Source organism: Pristiophorus japonicus, chromosome 4, assembly GCF_044704955.1.
Source record: "Pristiophorus japonicus isolate sPriJap1 chromosome 4, sPriJap1.hap1, whole genome shotgun sequence".
Taxonomy (NCBI): Eukaryota; Metazoa; Chordata; class Chondrichthyes; family Pristiophoridae; genus Pristiophorus; species Pristiophorus japonicus.
Genome location: NC_091980.1, coordinates 142,448,838 through 142,468,807, shown reverse-complemented (window position 1 = coordinate 142,468,807; position 19,970 = coordinate 142,448,838). Strand labels below are relative to the sequence as shown.

The window sequence follows — 19,970 nt, the reverse complement described above, 5'->3', positions numbered from 1 at the left end:
ATTTTCTGTTTTCTAAACAACAGCACGGTAATAATTAACTTTACGACCTGAGGGTGCAATGAGTTGCAACATATTGCAAAGTATTTCCAGCACAGAAACAATCCATTGGGCCCAACAGGTCTGTGCCGGTGTTTATGCTCCACACGAGCCGCCTCCCACCTCACTCCATCTCACCCTGTCAACATATCCTTCTATTCCTTTCTCCCTCACGTACTTATCGAGCTTCCCCTTAAATGTATCTGTGCTATTTACCTCAACTGCTCCTTGTAGTAGCAAGTTCCACATTCTCACCACTCTCTGGGTAAAGACATTTCTCCTGAATTCCCTACTGGATTTATTAGTGACAAACTTGTATTGAAGGCCCCGAGTTCTGGTCTTGCTTGCAAGTGGAAACATCTTTTCTAGGTCTACCCTATCAAACCCTTTCATTAAATAAGATTATTTGTCTTCGAAAAGAGAAAATGTTGCCCGTACTGTACCTTATCCCACCAAGCAAGGAAAGAAGGTATCTGAAACATACTCACACTTTTGCCACAAATGCTTCAAGTACACGGGTCTCATCAGTAAGGCTCAAAACCTCAGATATTCGGACGTAAACCTGGGGGAGAAATAGTTGGAAAAAAAGGATAATTATTGAAACGTCTTAGGCCAAAATCATGTAAAAAAATGAATTTTCAATTGATTTATGGATTTGCAATTGAAAGGCTTAAGTTTGCAAGTCGCAAGCGCATACGTCTGTTTCATTTTTTGAGGTTTGAGGTCAGGCTGGAATTTTCATTGCCTTTGAGTAAAGAAGGCAGGAAGCTGCCCAGCAGCTGAGGTTGGCAAGGATCCAGAAAAATCCAGTCGTGATTACTTGCAACTCAACAACAACTTGCATTTATATAGCGCCTTTAAAGTAGTAAAATGTCCCAAGGCACTTCACAGAATCAGACAAAATTTGACACCGAGCCACATAAAAAGCTATTAGGATGGGTGCCCAAAGGCTTGGTCAAAGAAGTAGGTTTTAAGGAGTGTCTTAAAGGCCGAGCGGTTTAGGGAGGGAATTCTATTTTACTGTAAACAAAGTGCCAACAGAATAGTCTGCTCTCTGCCACCATTATCAAGATTAAGAATTAAGTTTAAGATACTCGCTTTAACTGACTGGAGTTATAAGAACATAAGAAATAGAGCAGGAGTAGGCCATATGGCCCCTCGTGCCTGCTCCGCCATTCAATAAGATCATGGCTGATCTGATCATGGACTCAGCTCCACTTCCCTGCCCGTTCCCCATAACCCCTTATCATTTAAGAAACTGTCTATTTCTGTCTTAAATTTATTCAATGTCCCAGCTTCCACAGTTCTCTGAGGCAGCGAATTCCACAGATTTACAACCCTCTGAGAGAAGAAATTTCACCTCATCTCAGTTTTAAATGGCGGCCCCATATTCTATTGAGGCGAATGATACTTAAGGGGTTGACTGTGGATGGGCAATGGCAGACATTTAGAGACCGCATGGATGAAATACAACAATTGTACATTCCTGTCTGGCGTAAAAATAAAAAAGGGAAGGTGGCTCAACCGTGGCTATCAAGGGAAATCAGGGATAGTATTAAAGCCAAGGAAGTGGCATACTAATTGGCCAGAAATAGCAGCGAACCCTGGGAGAAATTTAGAACTCAGCAGAGGAGGACAAAGGATTTTAATTAGGGCAGGGAAAATGGAGTACGAGAAGAAGCTTGCAGGGAACATTAAGACGGATTGCAAAAGTTTCTATAGATATGTAAAGAGAAAAAGGTTAGTAAAGACAATTGTAGGTCCCCTGCAGTCAGAATCAGGAGAAGTCATAACGGGGAACAAAGAAATGGCAGACCAATTGAACAAGTACTTTGGTTCGGTATTCACTAAGGAGGACACAAACAACCTTCCGGATATAAAAGGGGTCAGAGGGTCTAGTAAGGAGGAGGAACTGAGGGAAATCCTTATTAGTCGGGAAATTGTGTTGGGAAAATTGATGGGATTGAAGGCCGATAAATCCCCAGGGCCTGATGGACTGCATCCCAGAGTACTTAAGGAGATGGCCTTGGAAATAGCGGATGCATTGACAGTCATTTTCCAACATTCCATTGACTCTGGATCAGTTCCTATTGAGTGGAGGGTAGCCAATGTAACCCCACTTTTTAAAAAAGGAGGGAGAGAGAAAACAGGGAATTATAGACCGGTCAGCCTGACCTCAGTAGTGGGTAAAATGATGGAATCAATTATTAAGGATGTCATAGCAGCGCATTTGGAAAGAGGTGACATGATAGGTCCAAGTCAGCATGGATTTGTGAAAGGGAGATCATGCTTGACAAATCTTCTGGAATTTTTTGAGGATGTTTCCAATAAAGTGGACAAAGGAGTACCAGTTGATGTGGTATATTTGGACTTTCAGAAGGCTTTCGACAAGGTCCCACACAAGAGATTAATATGCAAAGTTAAAGCACATGGGATTGGGGGTAGTGTGCTGACATGGATTGAGAACTGGTTGGCAGACAGGAAGCAAATAGTAGGAGTAAATGGGTACTTTTCAGAATGGCAGGCAGTGACTAGTGGGGTACTGCAAGGTTCTGTGCTGGGGCCTCAGCTGTTTACACTGCACATTAATGATTTAGACGAGGGGATTAAATGTAGTATCTCCAAATTTGCGGATGGCACTAAGTTGGGTGGCAGTGTGAGCTGCTAAGGAGGATGCTATGAGGCTGCAGAGTGACTAGGATAGGTTAGGTGAGTGGGCAAATGCATGGCAGATGAAGTATAATGTGGATAAATGTGAGGTTATCCACTTTGGTGGTAAAAACAGAGAGACAGACTATTATCTGAATGGTGACAGATTAGGAAAAGGAGAGGTGCAACGAGACCTGGGTGTCATGGTACATCAGTCATTGAAGGTTGGCATGCAGGTACAGCAGGCGGTTAAGAAAGCAAATGGCATGTTGGCCTTCATAGCGAGGGGATTTGAGTACAGGGGCAGGGAGGTGTTGCTACAGTTGTACAGGGCCTTGGTGAGGCCACACCTGGAGTATTGTGTACAGTTTTGGTCTCCTAACTTGAGGAAGGACATTATTGCTATTGAAGGAGTGCAGCAAAGGTTCACCAGACTGATTCCTGGGATGGTGGGACTGACCTATCAAGAAAGACTGGATCAACTGGGTTTGTATTCACTGGAGTTCAGAAGAATGAGAGGGGTCCTCGTAGAAACGTTTAAAATTCTGACGGGTTTAGACAGGTTAGATGCAGGAAGAATGTTCCCAATGTTGGGGAAGTCCAGAACCAGGGGTCACAGTCTAAGGATAAGGGGTAAGCCATTTAGGACGGAGATGAGGAGAAACTTCTTCACCCAGAGAGTGGTGAACCTGTGGAATTCTCTACCACAGAAAGTTGTTGAGGCCAATTCACTAAATATATTCAAAAGGGAGTTAGATGAAGTCCTTACTACTAGGGGGATCAAGGGGTATGGCGAGAAAGCAGGAAGGGGGTACTGAAGTTGCATGTTCAGCCATGAACTCATTGAATGGCAGTGCAGGCTAGAAGGACCGAATGGCCTACTCCTGCACCTATTTTTCTATGTTTCTATGTTTCTAAGATCGTGCCCTCTAATTCTAGTCTCCCCCATCAGTGGAAACATCCTCTCTACATCCATCCTGTCAAACCCCCTCATAATCTTATACGTTCCGATAAGATTACCTCTTATTCTTCTGAATTCTAATGAGTAGAGACCCAACCTACTCAACCTTTCCTCATAAGTCAACCCCCTCATTTCCGGAATCAACCTAGTGAACCTTCTCTGAACTGTCTCCAAAGCAAGTATATCCTTTTGTAAATATGGAAACCAAAACTGCACGTGATGCAAAGCCAAAGCTTTGTGGGACAGTGTAGTCTCACATTACTTGCCTAAATTCATTGGGACGACTTCACATTGAAATGTTGGGTTGGCATGCGTCAGTGCTGGTCTCAACACATATATGTACAAAGTGCAGATCGTCTGAAACATGGGAACTGAATTTGCGATCGGACCTTCCGACCATCAAAAAATTTACGAACTTTCCTTCTGCCTCGCGATCCATGGAGACTTGCAGTCCTGAGCCTCCACGCATAGGCTTGTGTAGAGGCCCAGGTACCCCAAGGGTGCATGCGGCTCGCAAGTGCCCCTGGGATCACGTGGGCCAGCCCAACCAATAAAACAAGGGACTCCCCATTCATTCTGCATGTACGGAAACCCCATGAGCATGAATAGGGATCACATGAATGGGAATCACATAAAAAACACATTTAACATAACAAATAAATTTTAAAAAATGACATATTTAAAATGAATTAAAATACAATATAATTAAACATTTAAAACAAAAATGTAATTTTTTGAAAAATAAATTTAAATGTTTTAAATGGGCTAAAAATAACCTTATTGTACGTGCTTTAATGTTTAAATGATTGAAAAATATATTTTAATGTTTTTTAAAACTCTTACTCTGGTAAAAGCAGGCCGTACGAATTTCACAGGCAGTTGCTGGGCAGAAGTTAGGGATGCGGATAATCTGTCAAGAGAATTCTTGATAGATCGCAAGTTCTGGGTTTTCGGGCATGTGCAACACATGCCTAAACCTGGAACTTGCAAGGCCCCTATGGGCGTGTGCATCTCGTACACACCCGCAGGGAGAATTCTCTTGACAGATTATCTGCATCCCTAACTTCTGCCCAGCAACTGCCTGTGAAATTCGTACGGCCTGCTTTTACCAGAGTAAGAGTTTTAAAAAACATTAAAATATATTTTTCATTCATTTAAACATTAAAACATGTACAATAAGGTTATTTTTAGCCCATTTAAAACATTTAAATTTATTTTAATTACGGCCCATGATTTCTAATAGTTATCCAATAATTAAACCATCGAAGGAGGACAATCTCTGTCAATTATAGAGCAGCACAGAAACTTAGGAATATGCTGCCTGTTCATTTCTGGGCTGAAGAGAATCATAGAATGATACAGCACAGAAAGAGGCCTCGGTCCATCATGCTTGTACCGGCTCTTTGGTCGAGTTACTAAATAGCTAAAAATAGAATAGAAGGGCTTTTTTAATTACACTTTAAAAAGGGCCATAGATCAATGAAAAGTGGGTTTACCCAAGACTGAGCATGCAGGCATTCAATAAAAATGAAAAATGCTGGATTACGCAGCAGGTTAGTCATTATCTGAGAAAAGACAGCTTGCGAATTGGACGTGAGGTGACGAAGGCTCTCAACGTGAAATGACAAATTGTTACTTTCTCCTTTCAGACGCTGAATGACCTTCTGTGCATTTCCAGCATTTGGGATTTTATTTCCCATTTCTAGCATCTTCAGTTTCTTTTGTTAATCCATCATATTTTAATTTTGTACACAGGAATTTATATATTTTTTAATTGGCAATCAATGTGGTGACATACAAGGGAAATTACTGGTCATTAGTTCCAGAAACCAGTACCATACATCACTTACTTGATTTCTAATTAAACAGTTTATTAGCAGGCTATTGAAACCAAGTCATAGATGGCCTTAATTTTCCCATTCTAAACTGCAAGCAGGGAACAGTACTGCAAGGAGCAAGCAAAACAGAATTTTAAAAAAACCACGGCAACAATGAAGCAACCTTTTAATCCACAATTATCCTTGTAACTATTTCCAATCCTTTTATCGTCCATTAGTGTGGATACCCATCATCCCATCAAATACCATGTCATCCCTTTCATCCCATGGGCTCTCCTCGACCACTGGGACTCCACACACCAGGCTTGAGTGACAGGCATGATTATTAGCTCCTAAATCCATTTATCTGCCCCATTGAACAGTAAATTGAGGCACTCGTTAACAATGACAACAACCTCCTTTTGTTTCTCCTGTTTGGGCATTAAGTGAGGTATTTTTTTAATTTAGAAGTGAAACCATTTGTTCCTATGAATATGTATGTGGCACAGCTTTAAAGGGATCTAATCCATTTAAATGAGTACCATGTAGCAATAGCTGCCTATTAAGTGAATATAAATAAATAGAAACAAATTCTACCTACATCACACTGGACTTGGCTAATAGATTAAAATATATATTAGAAAATATTAGGTACTGATTAGATAGTAATGCACATTTCACATTCTTAACTAGTGTTGTTTTTATCACCCTAATTGTAAACATCTCCTACGACTCATACTTTATATAACTGAGCCCGTGTGGTGGTTGGTGTGCAACGGCCACCACACGTTAAAAAATCCACGCATAGGCATCTTCCATCCTTCAGGATGTAGTTCAGGTTCTTCATTCGAAACACCTGTGAACCCATCCTTTTTTTGGCGTGGAAGTAAGTCATCCTCGTTTAGAGGGACTGCCTATGATGATAAGGCCGAAACAATTTTTTTTTTTTTTAAAGTGCCAGAGGTCATTTAATTTTATTTTGCTGACTCGAATCACAGCAACACAAAGCCAGCATTTTACGTGTTCGAGAAAGCATTATTTGTTTAAAAAAATGAGCGCATGGATTGTGGGTGTTGCTGGCAAGGCCGGCATTTATTGCCCATCCCTAATTGCCCTTGAGAAGGTGGTGGTGAGACGCCTTCTTGAACCAAATTGCTGTGGGTCTGGAGTCACATATAGGCCAGACCGGATAAGGACGGCAGATTTCCTTCCCTAAAGAACATTACTGAATCAGATGGGTTTTTACAATCTGGTAGTTTCATGGTCGTTATTACTGATACTGGCTTTTTATTTCAGATTTATTTATTTAACTCAATTTAAATTCCCCAGCTGCCGTGGTGGGATTTGAACACACTTCTCTGGATCATTAATCCAGACCTAGTCCAGCAACATAACCACTATGCTACCATACAAAACAAAAACAATTATAGACAGTGTATCTGATATTTCAAGTTTAAAAGACAAGCAGAAAATGCTGGAAATACAGAGCAGTATCTGATAGAGGAAAAACAGGGTAATGTCGCTTCAGAGCAGGCCTGACAAAGGATCTCCAGGTGAAGCCTTTTCCCTTAGATGCTGACAGGTCTGCTGTGTATTTTCAGCTCTTATTTGAAATTTCTAATATTTGCAGTTTGACTTAGTTGGTAAAATTCTCCCTCAAATCAGACGGTTATAGGTTCAAGCCCCACTCTAGCACTTTATCTCGGCTGACACTCCTGTGCAGTACTGAAGGACTGCTGCATTGTCAGAGGTTAAACCAAAGCCCCAGCTGCCTGTTCTGTTAACCCAACGTCCCTGAAGACCCATTACACTGTTCGAAGGAGTTCGCCCAGTGTCCTGGCTAGCGTTCCATCTTCAACCAACTCCACCAAAAAAAGATTAACTGCCCATTCATGTCATTGTTGTTTGTGGGCTATGTGCAAAATTGCTGCCACATTTTTCAATATGGTAACAGTGACTGCATTTCAAAATAAATTAATTGTATATGAGGTGATCTGGGATGTCTTAATAAACATGATCGGGTGCTATATAAATTCAAGTTCTTTCTTTCTCATTTAAGGTTTAAGAAAATGCCTGTGAAAACTCTTAATACCTGCAAAGATTCCTGCATAACTTGATGCTACACCTTTTCTAGGGCCACTTGAGAAAATATAACTCATTACTGAATGGTCAACTGTCCAAAAACTCTATATTAAATGACAGGCTTCACCCAGAAATAAAATCGCATCTCAAGTATAAAACACTTCAGTATCTGCAAAGCCAAGGTTGCTAAAGACACAGCATTCTTTACACTTTACAACAGTAACTTACATTTACATAGCGCCTTTAATGTGGTAAAATGTCCCAAGGGGCTTCACAGGAGCGTTATCAAACAAAATTTGACACCAAGCCACATAAGGGGATATTAGTGAAGATGATCAAAAGCTTGGTCACAGAGGTAGGTTTTAAGGAGCGATTTAAAGAAGGAAAGCGAGGGAGAAGCAGAGAGGTTTTTAGGGAGGGAGTTCCAGAGCTGAGGGCCCAGGCAGCTGAAACCAGCTTGAGGCAAGAATTGGAGGAGCGCAGAGATCTTGGAGGGTTGTAGGGCTGCAGGAAGTTACAGAGATAGGGAGGGGTGAGGCCGTGGAGAGATGAGAAAACAAGTTTGAGAATTTTAAAATGGAGACGTTGCTTAACTAGGAGCCAATGTAGGTCAGTGAGCACAGGGGTGAACGGGACTTGGTGCAAGTTAGGGTATGGCAGCCGAGTTTTGGATGAGCTCAGGTTTATGGAGAGTGGAGGATTGGATGCTGGCCAGGACTGTATCTCGGGGTAACATAAGGGCATGGATGAGGATTCAGCAGCAGATGATCTGAGGCAGAGGCAGAGTCGGACAATGTTACGGAGGGGGAAACAGCTGCCTGTTATATTACATGACTGTGAGGACAATATCAGAAACAAGACGAAGGTTACTGCACCGATTGATTGCCAGATGAACTTCAGGAGCAATATTTCACCCCCCGATTGCTATGCACTGCCACTCCATGTAGCGACCTCACACTCTGTTGGGGAAGTGTTCAACATGCTGATACCAAATTGTGTGTTGGGGGGAGGAGGAGGTTATAGCTAATAATGCACCAAGATACAGGAAGACATAAACAGGCTCGAAAAATGGGCATGTAAATGGCAAATGAAATTCAATAAAGCGAAGTGTGAGGTGGGTCATTTTGGTAGGAGGAATAAAGAGGCCAATTATTCCTTGGAAGGTAAGAAATTAAAAAGGGTAGAGGAGAATACAGATACATAAATCACTGAAGGTAGCAACACAAGTTGATGAAGTCATTAAGAATGCAAAGTACTGGGACTAATTTCAAAAGGAATAGAATGGGAGGTAATGCTAAACTTATATACAATCTTGGTTAGACCACACTCGGAGTGCTGTGTAAAGTTCTGCTCTCCATATTATAAAATGGGTAGTGAAGCACGGAGAAAGTGCAACAAAGATTTACAAGGTTATTACCAGAATTGAGAGGATGTAACTATCAGGAAACTATAAGCTGGGGCTCTTTACTCTGGAAAATCGAAGCCTAAGAGGAGACCTGATAGAGGTCTTTAAAGTTATCAGGTTCGATAGGGTGGAGGTTGGATAAACTGAATCCCCTTGTGGCTGAGTCCAAAACAAGAGGGCATCAATATAAATTAGCCACTCACAGATCAAATAAAGAGGCCAAAATTACCCTGCTCTGCACCTCCTGTTAGCGCCTCTGGGGGCATAAAACTGTTTTCGCCCGGAAGGGGCGCTACCAGCTCCTGCAGATGATGACATTGGCGTGAGCTGCAACCTCTTTCCACCCCACGGTGAAAATTGTGCGGCTGCCGCGAGCGGTGTCAGCACCAGACTCGCTGTTCGCAAAATGGGCCGTCATCAGCTCCCAACAGGAAATTAAAGGGGAGGTGCGCTGCGCGCTGCCATTTTTTTTCCCGGCCGACTCACCCGTCTTGAGTCTCCGTGACGTGGTCCGGGCCACCATCGTGCAGCCGGCACTCCGTTTGGGTGCCAGCTGCGGCCTCGGCACAACGTTGCCCTAGTGGCCCAGTGGAGGCCATCAGAGTGTGCAGCGGCCCTCCCCTTTAATGGATGAGGAGGGGCGTTCAAAACACGTTAGTGCTACGTGAAATAGCTGCGTAGCGCTGCCAATTGCGCCCCAGATACCGCTCCAATAGGAAGTGGAGGGTGTGACATTGAGCTCCACTTCCTGTGGACGGGGGTGGGGGGAGAGGTAACCTCAATTTCGCGGCCGGGGCCAGACTTCCGCACCGGGCGCAGGATGTCCCTCCCCGACTGGGTTACTACCCCCAAACGGGGTGCTGGGGAATTTCCCCCCCAAACAATTTCAGAGGAATTTCTTTACAGAGAGCGGTGAGAATGTGGAACTTGCTGCTATATGGAGTAGTTGAAGCGGACAGCATTGCTGCATTTAAGGGAAGTCTTGATGTATACATGAGGAAGAGGGGAATAGAGGGATATGTGGCAGGGGTGGGAAAAGGTCATTAGAGTGGGAAAAGGCTTGTGTGGAGTATAAACATTGGCATAGACCAGTTGGGCCAAATGGCCTGTTTCTGTGTTGTATGTATCTATTTGACATATACAGGCCATCCTGATACAAACACTTTCATAATATCTCCCAATGGTACAGCAGCCAATCCAGCAACTCTATACACACATGCTGCATGCACACCTATTTTGGATTACTATCCTCCTGAGTAAACTCAATGCTGATGCAATGTACATTTCATTTAAATCTGTCTTGTGCTCTGTCTCTGTAAACACGGCCTACAAAATACACACAAGGTAACTGAACTTCAGAGGCTTTGGTAATTCACACACATGATGTGCAATCTTGATTAAACGTCTGGTAACAGAACAAAACAACAACTAAAGCACAGGGTAAGGGATGTAACATTTACCAGGGCCTGTTAGAAAATCCAGGAAATGATTAGACCCATGGCTTGTGACAATGGTGGTTGTATTGTATTTCTTGCATTGTCCCACGGGCAGCAGACACTGTATCCACCAATTGCACTCCGTTACACCAGCAATTTCAACAATACTCTGGGGTGCACCAGGCAGGAGCTAATTGTTCTACACTGCCAAGCTTCTGAATCCTGCCAGCTCTGGCTGTAATTATAGACATCTGTCACTGCTAGCCACTCAGCGGTAACCGTAACATCAATATACAACAATAACACTGAAATGCCTCCAGGCGCTGCATGGAGACCTGAAACGAGAGTCGGGCAATCATCTGCTTTCTTCAAACTATCTGTCAAATGCTCCCAGCCACAAATTGCTCTCTTTGTGTCCTTAGGATAATCTGTTGATTTATTGTACATCTTCTAATATTTACAGCCCAACCTGCCTCCTCCAGTGCGAGAGTGCACCGAAGCATTGCTCAAAGCAAACTCATTTGCTCGAGCAGCACTCGACAAAGCACCATCAGTCTCAGGCAGGGTTTGGGAAATCTTCACCCTTGTACACAATAAATGTTTTAAAATCTTAGACTGGAACACTGTGCACGCTGAAAATAAAAAGCTACTAAATCCAATATATATTTTCAGTGCACTGATTAACATTCTCTTTTAGGGTTAATCACTTGAGATCAGCTTCTCACAACCACCCACATAAACTCAATTTATTTCAGTTTATTCAGTGCTTTTGTCTGTGTAATCGTAACTTTTTAAAGCTGAACACTGGCAAAGTTGCACCCAATCATTATTTGTTCTGCCGTTATATAGCAGCACACACGTGAGTTGAAAACTGCATCGGACGTTCAGTTCGAAGGGAACCAAGTCCTTTTGTTTCTTGTTTCAATCAGTAAATGCGTCCCCAGCCCAACAAAATGTGCATGGTTGCAACGCCTAATTTCTGTGGCCAACATTTTGCTGTGATTTTTATTAACCCCTTCCCTGCTGACTAACACAGGGCCTTGTGCTCAGCCAGTTGGCACTGGAAGCATGCAAGGTCCTGTGGTGCAAGAAACCTTGCAAAATTGATCCTCGTATATTTTGGAATAACGAAGACAGATCTCATAGGCGTTAGCAACCATGGAGATCAAGCTTTGAGAAAGCTATACAATTTTTGTTTGCTTTAGCAACCAGGAGATTGTAGTAACAATATTACACTAGCGCTTCTCCGGAAACAGGCACTTAAAAAAAGTACAAATTATTTTATTAGCTCCTTTGTTAACTTAATTGAAAATGTTTACGGTGCACCAAATGAAAAGGACATAAGGGTCAAATTAACACAACCAAAGCATCATAATATAATAATTAGTACAGTTCAAAATATGTAAATTTTTGGTTCTTGAAGATCACATCATAAATGTTTAAAAATTTCCTGTGCCTGAAGCTTTCCTGGTGCATCATCAACATGAAACAATGACCAGAAACACAATGGAGTCATTGCTGAGACAGAAAGGATGTAAATCTTGATGCTAGTACAGATTATAAGTTTAATGCTGGAAACACTGGTGTTCCATTCAATAAAACTGGCCCTACTGTGTCTCTGAAAGCTGCAGATTGCCACTTCAAACAACCCTGCCCCCAGTACAGGTTACAGTACTTGTATGGACCATAGGGTTAGTACTGTGAATATTGTGCCTATTAAAGTGAGGATGTTGGTGCCTTCCCATATCAGGCACCCAAGTCTCAGTATCAAACACTCCCAGGTCAGATCAGCATAGGTTACACGCAGGTTAAAGCTCTCACTACACTGCCCCAACAGAGTGCTTTAACTATAGCCCCAGAAGAGCATTATCCCCAACTGCAGCAGAGTGATATCTCTCCATCTCCAACACCAGCTATCCTGTGGCTTCACTGAGCTGGATCGACAATTTATTGCCAATTAGTGCTGACTTAGCGACAGTTTGTACCATGAACCTGCATGCACTATAGACCGGATTGGGGCTGTTCAGGTGTTATATAGTACAAAATGTAACTAAACCGGAGATGAAACATCCTCAGAGGCAGATTGTCACTCGCAGTTGACTGAAAGGTTCAGTACTAATACAAAAGCAAAATACTGCGGACGCTGGAATCTGGAATAAAAACAGAAAATGCGGGAAATCTCAGCGGGTCAGGCAGCATCTGTGGAGAGGAAGCAGAGTTAACGTTTCGGGTCGATGACCCTTCGTCAGAACTGGAGAGTGTTCCAAAAGAACGGATTCTTAACCAGCACTGAAAGGGGAAGGGGAAGAAAGAACAAAAGGGAAGATCTGTGATAGGTTGGAAGACAGGAGAGATTAGAGAGACAAATGGATGATGGCCCAAATTCAAATGGTAATGGTAATGCCAGGAGTTAGAAAAACATTAGTTGAGATAGGGTGTGAATGGTGGAATTATGATCATCTGCCATTAGAGACAAGGAGAAAAAAAGAAACAGGCTCTGGGAGGGGGTGGGGTGGGGGGGGGAGAAAGGGAGCCAAAGATTGGCAGCAGTTAGGCTCTCAAATTGTTGAACTCGATGTTGAGTCCAGAAGGCTGTAAAGTGCCTAAATGAAAGATGAGATGCTGTTCCTTGAGCTTACGTTGAGCTTCGTTGGAATAGTGTAGGGGACCGAGGACAGAGAGGTCACAGTGGGAATGGAGCGGGGAATGAAAGTGACAGGCGACTGGAAGCTCAGGGTCACACTGAATGGAGGTGCTCCGCAAAGCGGTCACCCAATCTGCGTTTGATCTCCCCAGTGTAGAGTAGACCACATCGTGAGCAACGAATACAGTATACTAAATTAAAACAAGTACACGTAGATTGCTGTTTCACCTGGAAGGAGTGTTTGGGGCCCTGGACAGTGGGAAGGGAGGAGGTAAAAGGGCAGGTGTTGCATCTCCTGCGCTTGCACGGGAAGGTGCTGTGGGAAGGGGAGTGGTGGTAGGGGTGACTGCGGAATGGACCAAGGAGTCGCGGAGGGAGCGGTCCCTTCGGAATGCTGAGATGGAGGGGAGGAGAAGATGTGATTGCTGGTGGGATCACACTGAAGGTGGCAGAAATGGCGGAGGATGATCCGTTGAACGTGGAGGCTGGTGGGGTGAAAGGTGAGGACAAGGGGAATCCTGTCGTGGTTTTGAGAGGGAGGGGAAAGGGTGAGAGCAAAAGTGTTGGAAATAGAACGGACATGGTCGAGGGCCATGTTAACTGCTGTGGAGGGGAATTCTCGGTTGATGAAAAAGGAAGACATGTCAGAGGTACTAGCGTGAAAGATGGCATCGTCAGAGCAGATGCGATGGAGACGGAGAAACTGGGAGAATGAAATGGAGTCCTTACAGGATGCAGGCTGGGAGGAAGTGTAGTCCAGGTAGCTGTGGGAGTCAGTGGGCTTATAGTGGATACTGGTCGAAAGCCTATCCCCAGAGATGGAGACAGAGAAGTCGAGGAAGGGAAGGGAAGGGAAGAGTTGGAGATGGACCATGTGAAGGTGAGGGAAGGGTGGAAATTGGATGCAAAGTGCATGAAATTTTCAAGTTCAGGGCGAGAGCAGGAAACGGTCATCAATGTACCAGAAAAAGAGGTGAGGGAGGGGACCCGAGTAGGACTGGAACAAAGAATGTTCCACATATTCCACGAAAAGGCAGGAATAGCTAGGACCTATGAGGGTTTCCATAGAAACACCTTTAATTTGGAGGAAGTGAGTGGATTTAAAGGAGAAGTTGTTCAATGTGACAACAAGTTCAGCCAGGCGGAGGAGGGTGGTGGTGGATGGGACTGGTTGGGCCTCTGCTCGAGGAAGAAGCAGAGCGCCCTCAGGCCAGCCTGGTGGGGGATGGAAGCATAGAGGGATTGAACGTCCAAGGTTGGGGCCGGGAAACTGGAAACTGTTAAAATGACGGAGGGCATCGGGGGAGTGAGTGGACAAGGGGAGAAAAAAAGAGTCGAGATAGGAAGAAATAAGTTCTGAGGGCCAAGAACAGACTGAAACGATGGGTCTACCGGGGCTGTCCTGTTTGTGGATCTTGGGAAGGAGGTAGAAGCGGGCTGTGCGGGATTGGTGAACTATGAGGTTGGTGGCTGTGGAGGGAAGATCTCCAGAGGAGATGAGGTCAGTTACAGTCTGGGAAATTATGGCTTGATGTTCGGTCGTGGGGTCATGGTCCAGGGGAAGGTAGGAGGGGGTGTCAGAGAGTTGCTGATCAGCCTCTGCATGATAGAGGTCGATTTGCCAAACAACAACAGTGCCACCCTTGTCAGGTTTAATGACAATGTTGAGGTCGGATCTGAGCGAGTGGAGTGCTGCAAGCTCAAAGGGAGGTAGGTTGGAGTGAGTGAGGGGAGCAGAGAAATTGAGACGGCCGATGTCCCGTCAGCAGTTTGTAATGAAGAGGTCGAGAGAGAAACATAGAAACATAGAAAATAGGAGCAGGCCATTCAGCCCTTCAAGCCTGCACCGCCATTCAACGAGTTCATGGCTGAACATGAAACTTCAGTACCCCCTTTCTGCTTTCACGCCATACCCCTTGATCCCCCGAGTAGTAAGGAATTCATCTAACTCCCTTTTGAATATATTTAGTGAATTGGCCTCAACTACTTTCTGTGGTAGAGAATTCCACAGGTTCACCACTCTCTGGGTGAAGAAGTTTCTCCTTATCTCGGTCCTAAATGGCTTACCCCTTATCCTTAGACTGTGACCCCTGGTTCTGGACTTCCCCAACATTGGGAACATTCTTCCTGCATCCAACCTGTCCAAACCTGTCAGAATTTTAAACGTTTCTATGAGGTCCCCTCTCACTCTTCTGAACTCCAGTGAACACAAGCCCAGTTGATCCAGTCTTTCTTGATAGGTCAATCCCGCCATCCCGGGAATCAGTCTGGTGAATCTTTACTGCACTCCCTCAATAGCAAGAATGTCCTTCCTCAAGTTAGGAGACCAAAACTGTACACAATACTCCAGGTGTGGCCTCACCAAGGTCCTGTACAACTGTAGCAACACCTCCCTGCCCCTGTACTCAAATCCCCTCGCTATGAAGGCCAACATGCCATTTGCTTTCTTAACCGCCTGCTGTACCTGCATGCTAACCTTCAATGACTGATGTACCATGACACCCAGGTCTCGTTGCACCTTCCCTTTTCCTAATCTGTCACCATTCAGATAATAGTCTGTCTCTCTGTTTTTACCACCAAAGTGGATAACCTCACATTTATCCACATTATACTTCATCTGCCACGCATTTGCCCACTCACCTAACCTATCCAAGTCACTCTGCAGCCTCATAGCATCCTCCTCGCAGCTCACACTGCCACCCAACTTAGTGTCATCCGCAAATTTGGAGATACTACATTTAATCCCCTCGTCTAAATCATTAATGTACAATGTAAACAGCTGGGGCCCCAGCACAGAACCCTGCGGTACCCCACTAGTCACTGCCTGCCATTCCGAAAAGTACCCATTTACTCCTACTCTTTGCTTCCTGTCTGACAACCAGTTCTCAATCCACGTCAGCACACTACCCCCAATCCCATGTGCTTTAACTTTGCACATTAATCTCCTGTGTGGGACCTTGTCGAAAGCCTTCTGAAAGTCCAAATATACCACATCAACTGGTACTCCTTTGTCCACTTTATTGGAAACATCCTCAAAAAATTCCAGAAGATTTGTCAAGCATGATCTCCCTTTCACAAATCCATGCTGACTTGGACCTATCATGTCACCATTTTCCAAATGCGCTGCTATGACATCCTTAATAATTGATTCCATCATTTTACCCACTACTGAGGTCAGGCTGACCGGTCTATAATTCCCTGCTTTCTCTCTCCCTCCTTTTTTAAAAAGTGGGGTTACATTGGCTACCCTCCACTCGATAGGAACTGATCCAGAGTCAATGGAATGTTGGAAAATGACTGTCAATGCATCCACTATTTCCAAGGCCACCTCCTTAAATACTCTGGGATGCAGTCCATCAGGCCCTGGGGATTTATCGGCCTTCAATCCCATCAATTTCCCCAACACAATTTCCCGACTAATAAAGATTTCCCTCAGTTCCTCCTCCTTAATAGACCCTCTGACCCCTTTTATATCCGGAAGGTTGTTTGTGTCCTCCTTAGTGAATACTGAACCAAAGTACTTGTTCAATTGGTCTGCCATTTCTTTGTTCCCCGTTATGACTTCCCCTGATTCTGACTGCAGGGGACCTACGTTTGTCTTTACTAACCTTTTTCTCTTTACATACCTATAGAAACTTTTGCAATCCGCCTTAATGTTCCCTGCAAGCTTCTTCTCGTAATCCATTTTCCCTGCCCTAATCAAACCCTTTGTCCTCCTCTGCTGAGTTCTAAATTTCTCCCAGTCCCCAGGTTCGCTGCTATTTCTGGCCAATTTGTATGCCATTTCCTTGGCTTTAATACTATCCCTGATTTCCCTAGATAGCCACGGTTGAGCCACCTTCCCTTTTTTATTTTTACGCCAGACAGGAATGTACAATTGTTGTAATTCATCCATGCGGTCTCTAAATGTCTGCCATTGCCCATCCACAGTCAACCCCTTAAGTATCATTAGCCAATCTATCTTAGCCAATTCATGCCTCATACCTTCAAAGTTACCCTTCTTTAAGTTCTGGACCATGGTCTCTGAATTAACTGTTTCATTCTCCATCCTAATGCAGAATTCCACCATATTATGGTCACTCTTCCCCAAGGGGCCTCGCACAATGAGATTGCTAATTAATCCTCTCTCATTACACAACACCCAGTCTAAGATGGCCTCCCCCCTTAGAGAGAGTAAGAGGCCAGAGGCAGGGGTCCAGGTAGAGCAAAAATTCTGAAAACAGGAGAAAGGGTCAGCTGTGTGGGGGGGGGGGGGAGAGACTTCTGGCTGAAGAAGTGGGCACGATCCGTGACACCTGAAAGGAAGGAAAACGTTTTTGGTTAAAGCGCCGGATGAGGCGAAGGATGAAGTACTAACCAGTTATATTCCAATACAACTATTGGGAGATAATGATTTACTTTTCTATGAAATAGAGTTTTAAAAATAATCTGGATTTTTAATGCACATCGGATATGGGCTAAAGTCCTTCTGTGCTGTCCTATCTACGATTCTATGAAAGAGCTCTATCTGGGACAGATAACAGTGCACAGTCCCTCCGTGTGATCTCTGCTGGTAATACTGTAGGTCACTTCATGCAAGAAGGTACCTGACATTTTGTGATTCTACACCTCAATTCCTCCATTAAGCACATCATTGTAAACAAATCCTTGACTTAAGTTCAAGGAGCAGTGGCTGTGATCCTGTGGAATACATCTCTCCATCCTCTTTATACTCCAGGCCAGACTCCACAGCACCAGGTTAACAGGCAAACAACAGTGCATTCAAGTTAAACGCCTCATTCTCTTCTTTAAATCCCTCCATGGCCTCGCCCCAACCTAACTCAACATTCTTTCTTCTTAACTCCAGCCTTTTGTGTATCGACCCTTCCTTTGTCGCACCATTGGTGGCAGAACCTTCAGCCACCTGGGCCTTAGCTGGAATTCCCTCCCGAAAGCACTCCGCCTTTCTATCTTCATTAAAATCCCTCCAAGCGGCACCTTCCTATTCCCCGTTTATTACCAGGACAATCTTAATCTTCCCATGTCACCACGCACACATGCCAAGTTTCCGTGTCCATTTGCGTGCAGGTTTTGCCCGTCGTTCCGAATCCGAGTCCATCACTTCTATTTACCCTTTTTTCCTTCTTTTCTCTTTACCCCTCCCAGGTCCCTCTCTTCTCCGCTCTCGGGTACTCCCCGCCCCAACCATTTCGCTACTCTAACCCTTCAGCACTCCTCGACCTTCCTACTCTCCTGCCGCCGTCCTAGTCCTGACTCCCTCCTAGATAAGCCCACAAATTCCCTCTGTGCCTCTCTTGGCATCTCCAAAGTGCCCATCAAGGCTTTATTCTCTATCGGCTATCCAAGTACCATGACAAGTTCCTCACTGAGATATCTTCATTGCTTTCGGTCTAAGCACCGAACGACTTCTCATCCTCGGAGATTTCAACCTCAATCTCAACTCACCATGCCCTCTCTCCTCTGAGTTTACTGCCCTCCTTTCGTTCACTTAATCTCTCACACCATATAAACTCCCCATGACATATTCATGGTCACTCCCTCAACATTGCAATCTCATGTGGCATCTCTACACCCATCGTGTCAATTACAGATAAGACCATCTCGGATCACTTCCTTGTATCCTGTAAGAAAATATAGGCTTGTAAGGGTTGTTTAGGGGGTCGAGGCTCTAAAGAGTTAAATTACCCCAAGCTTTGGCTGGAGCTGCTAATCTGCAAACCATTGAAGAGACAGTCCAAAGGGACTCTAAATCCCTCTCCGCTCATATTCCCGTTCCCAACCCCAAGTCACTTACATAGAAACATAGAAATTGACAGCATAGGAGGCCATTTCGGCCCATCATGTCCGTGCCAGCCGACAAAGAGCCACATGGCCCTCGGTCAGCAGCCCTGAAGGTTACATATAAACCTATGAACAATGAACAATGGTGGACAGGTAAAGAGCATCCGGCCCAACCAGTCCGTCCCACACAACCGCGATACTCCATGTATTGCAACATTTTACACTCCATTCCACCTGGAGCCATGCAATCTCCTGGAAGTCAAAAAAACAGGTGATAACCCAGGCCAAATGGGGAAAAAGAAAATCTGGGAAAATTCCTCTCCGACCCATCCAGGCGATCGAAACTAGTCCAGGAGATCACTCCGGCCGTATTAGATTCCCTGTACTTACCCATTGTGTCTGCGCCAACCAATAAGTGGTTATCCATCTCATCCCACTTACCAGCTCTCGGTCCGTAACCCTGCAGGTTACGGCACCTCAAGTGCCCATCCAAGCATCTTTTAAATGTGGTGAGGGTTTCTGCCTTCACCACCCTTCCAGGCAGTGAGTTCCAGACCCCCACAACCCTCTGTATGAAGAAGCTTCCCCTTAAATCCCCTCTGTACCTTCCACCAACTACCCTAAACATATGCCCCCTCATAATTGACCCCTCCACCAAGGGAAATAGGCCCTTGCTATCCACTATATCCAGGCACCTCAACATTTTATACACCTCAATGAGGTCTCCCCTCACCCTTCTCTGTTCCAATGAGAACAAACCCAGCCTATCCAATCTATCCTCATAGCTAAGATTCTCCATTCCAAGCAGCATCCTCGTAAATCTCCTCTGCACCCTCTCCAGTGCAATCACGTCCTTCCTATAATACGGCGACCAGAACTGCACGCAGTATTCCAGCTGTGGCTTAACCAGTGTATTATACAATTTAAGCATAACCTCCCTGCTCTTGTATTCTATGCCTCGGCCAATAAAGGCACACATTCCGTATGCCTTCTTAATCACCTTATCCACCTGGCCTGCTACTTTCAGGAATCTGTGGACAAGCACTCCATGGTCCCTTTGTTCATCTATACTTCTAAGTGGCCTACCATTTAATGTGTACACCCTTTCCTTATTAGCCCTCCCCAAGTACATTACCTCACATTTCTCCAAAGTAAATTC

The 19,970-nt window shown here is 44.5% G+C and overlaps 1 protein-coding gene across 2 annotated transcripts in view; it reads right to left on the bottom strand.

Annotated features, from left to right (window-relative positions):
• The window catches only part of LOC139263090 (ran-binding protein 17-like), a 918,854-nt gene that overhangs the window by 424,303 nt on the left and 474,581 nt on the right, over positions 1 to 19,970 (bottom strand). For both annotated transcript variants that reach the window (XM_070878629.1, XM_070878630.1), the window contains one exon: positions 525 to 598. In XM_070878629.1, coding sequence (XP_070734730.1) covers positions 525 to 598 — 74 coding nt within the window. The remainder of the gene's footprint in view (positions 1 to 524; positions 599 to 19,970) is intronic.